This window comes from Dendroctonus ponderosae, unplaced genomic scaffold, assembly GCF_020466585.1.
Source record: "Dendroctonus ponderosae isolate FM_Combo_2020 unplaced genomic scaffold, Dpon_F_20191213v2 Dpon_F_20191213_2, whole genome shotgun sequence".
NCBI lineage: Eukaryota > Metazoa > Arthropoda > Insecta > Coleoptera > Curculionidae > Dendroctonus > Dendroctonus ponderosae.
In genome coordinates, this window is record NW_026018165.1 from 9,069,050 (window position 1) to 9,072,067 (window position 3,018).

A 3,018-nucleotide genomic window follows, 5' to 3' on the forward strand; every position below is an offset into this window, starting at 1 on the left:
TTAGGTGCAAAGAAAGCCAAGAGAAAGGTTAGTTTTTAAAATCAAATCATCAAACCAATCAACCAAGTACCAAACCTAACGAAACCTGTTCAGCCTGAAGAAATCAAATCAACCTTACTTTTAACACCGCAACCTATTATTTATAGGAATTAAGTTACTTGCGGCTCCTTGAGCGCCGAAATTTAAAAGAAATGTACACCCAATTTAAAACACTCTGTATAGGCATCATTAATTACTCTTCTTGTGCAAAAAATTATATGTTCGTTTTCCAATTAATTTTCCAAGTATCTGAAATTTAAAAAACCACTGTGTCTGAATGAATCACTAAAGGCCCTGGCAAAACTTGTTAAGGTAAAAGTTGTTAATAAAGAGTAAGAAAAAAAATTGGTATGAACTCTCATTTTTCTAAAGCCGCCACATTCAGCTTCAATAAATGAATCAACTAAATTAATACAGAGCGTTTCAAGCAGTATCTTATAATAATTTGTCTTCTACTTGCAACTGGAATGTAAATATACAATGGGCAAAAATACAGTTGTAGTAAAAATAAAAATAGACAATTCAACGGTCTATAGAAATGTATTAATACACTTTATTTTCTTTGTATCTTGATATTGGAACATCAATAAACTGCACCTTAACCCGACTATCGTTCAACTTATCAGCATTATTCCCAACTTCGTTATTCTCCACTCTCATTATTCCTTCAGCTGTATGTTTGCCTGTTTCGAAATCCTCGAATTCCGAATTCGAAAACCAGCAGCAAAAAGTGTTCGCCAAAAATTTACTGATTTTCCTACACGCCAGTATGGTGATGTTTAAATAGGTGTAGAGTAATGGATTTAGGGCGCAATTTAAAAGATATAGGGAGATGGCCGAAAATCTCAGGTTCCACAGGATATTTCTATCGACGCTTTTAGCTTGCTGATAAAGCATTACCAGCCAATACGGCATTCTGCACCCGATAAAAGCGATTATAAGAGTTACGACGATTTTAAAGCTTCGGACTTTTCTCTCCATTTGCACCTTTTTCTTTTTGTCCGTACATTTACTAAGTGAAACACATGAATCTTGCGTTTGCGTAGGCTTGGAGGAACAAGACGTGTCGGTAAATTCTTGTTGATTTAAATGTTCAGCCGGTGGTTTTCGGTGTCGCCAAATAAGAAATGCGATCTTATAGTAGAACCAAAAAAACATCAAAACTATTGGCAAAAAGAACAAACAGTTCATGCATATGTAATAAAGGAAAATTGTGGATTTGGTCACTGGGGCTCCTGTGCACATTGCAGCTTCATCCACTTCGTTTATCAATATGGGGAAATAGATGTAGAAAGTCACCACTGGATAAGAAAGGCCTTAAATGATTTAAATAATGTTGAAAAAATAGACCTAATTAAAATGGATAAAATAACCTGCACATATCATCCAGAGAATTGTGGCTCCGCAAATGCATTTCCATAAGCACGGATCCCATTTCTTGGTTATGGCATGGATCACGTTATGATAGCGATCCAGAGCAATAACCAAAAGTGCCACAGAACTAGTTAAATTTCCCAATACTTGTCCTACGGGAATATAGTGGCACATGTACTCACCATATATCTGAAATGAATATCTTATTCTTAAAGTTTACGATAGCTGCGCCAATAGCATTCTTAAGGTCTTTAAGTCTTTAAATTTCGTAAAAGAGGATAAACAAATGCAAAAAAAATTTTTTTTTATTATTCGATTGTCGCTGGAAGTAAGACTTAAAAGTTGCTGGATAACATTAATAAAAGTAGATGTACTTATGAGTTTTACAACAATCCCCCAAGCTTGTGGCAGACAACTGCCGCCAATGTTGAGAAAATGTAAAATGTTCTCATATATTTGGAGTTGAACGAACTAAACATAAATAAATGAAATGTTTTTAAGAAAGTGCAAAAGAACCTACCCAAGTCATCCGTTTTTTGCTAAGCAAATCCAAATTGTTCATAGAGAAGAGTATTACAGTAATGATATCGGATAGAGCCAGTGAAATAATGCATGTTTTCTGTAGGTACTTGTATTTCCTAAAACATTTCGAAATGTAGACTTGAAATTTCCACTTTCAGAACTAGTTGAAGTAAGAAAATGGGTGCAAACTATCCCACGACTAGTCTGAGTAACACTTACCTACATATTACAGTTCGCACCACCAGAATGTTACCTAATATAGCAATTATGGTTATTATCAAAATTAGCCAAAAGTATAAGGGACGATTTACTTCAAACCCAATCAGCAAAATTTCGGGCACTTCAATCCTTACCTACAAACAGCTAATATCAAAGATATGTCTGGTTACCTTAACATTCGCCAACAGAAATATACACGGCTTAAGCAGAAATCAAATACTTGTGGAAATAAACCTGACCATACTTACTTTGGAGCTTTTCAGACCCATCGGCACATGAACACTTGAACCACGCTAACAACAAAACCCTAATCGAATTATTGGTAGGCAAACATGTCAAGCAAAAAAATAGGAAGCCCAAGATTAGTCCTCGTACGCAAACATCCCATTTCATTTTAACACCATTCAACGTTATAATATGCAGATAACCTGAATAAAGTAATCAAAAGTGAAGTGGGGCTTAGCAATATGCGATCATGGGGAATGTTTAACTAAAGCATATTCGAACTTTGTAAAGCAATTATTCCGTTGTGCCTAAAATTTGCTAATTTGGATTATTAATTTTACAAGAAATTTATTTTTGATCTTGAATTATTATTTGATAATTGCAATTATCCTAAATCAAGTAAAGTCCAAGCCTTGATACTGATAAACAAAATCTATTTAGAGGGGCCAAAAATTAACGCTAATATTGCCGCAAAGTAAGGAAATGAAACACAAATAAAAGAAGTAGACGATTTTGATGCCAAACTGAGTACTGAAGGTAGTGAATATATTTTTTACCTTGAAGCGCCATTCTTTTCCAAGCTACGTAGATTTTGCAGAATGTTTAGTTGAGTTTGATAAGAAGCAATATTTCTACCCA

At 34.5% G+C, this 3,018-nt stretch overlaps 1 protein-coding gene across 1 annotated transcript; it reads right to left on the reverse strand.

The window, feature by feature from the left end:
- Positions 1 to 563: 563 nt before the first annotated feature.
- LOC109533305 (probable G-protein coupled receptor No18) lies at positions 564 to 2,534 on the reverse strand. Its single transcript, XM_019898591.2, has 5 exons — positions 2,403 to 2,534; positions 2,155 to 2,288; positions 1,934 to 2,051; positions 1,413 to 1,602; positions 564 to 1,355 (listed from the first exon to the last, which is right to left on the reverse strand). The coding sequence occupies exons 1-5, from the start codon at positions 2,421 to 2,423 to the stop codon at positions 583 to 585; spliced, it is 1,236 nt and encodes a 411-aa protein (XP_019754150.2). The 5' UTR covers positions 2,424 to 2,534; the 3' UTR covers positions 564 to 582.
- Positions 2,535 to 3,018: the final 484 nt, after the last annotated feature.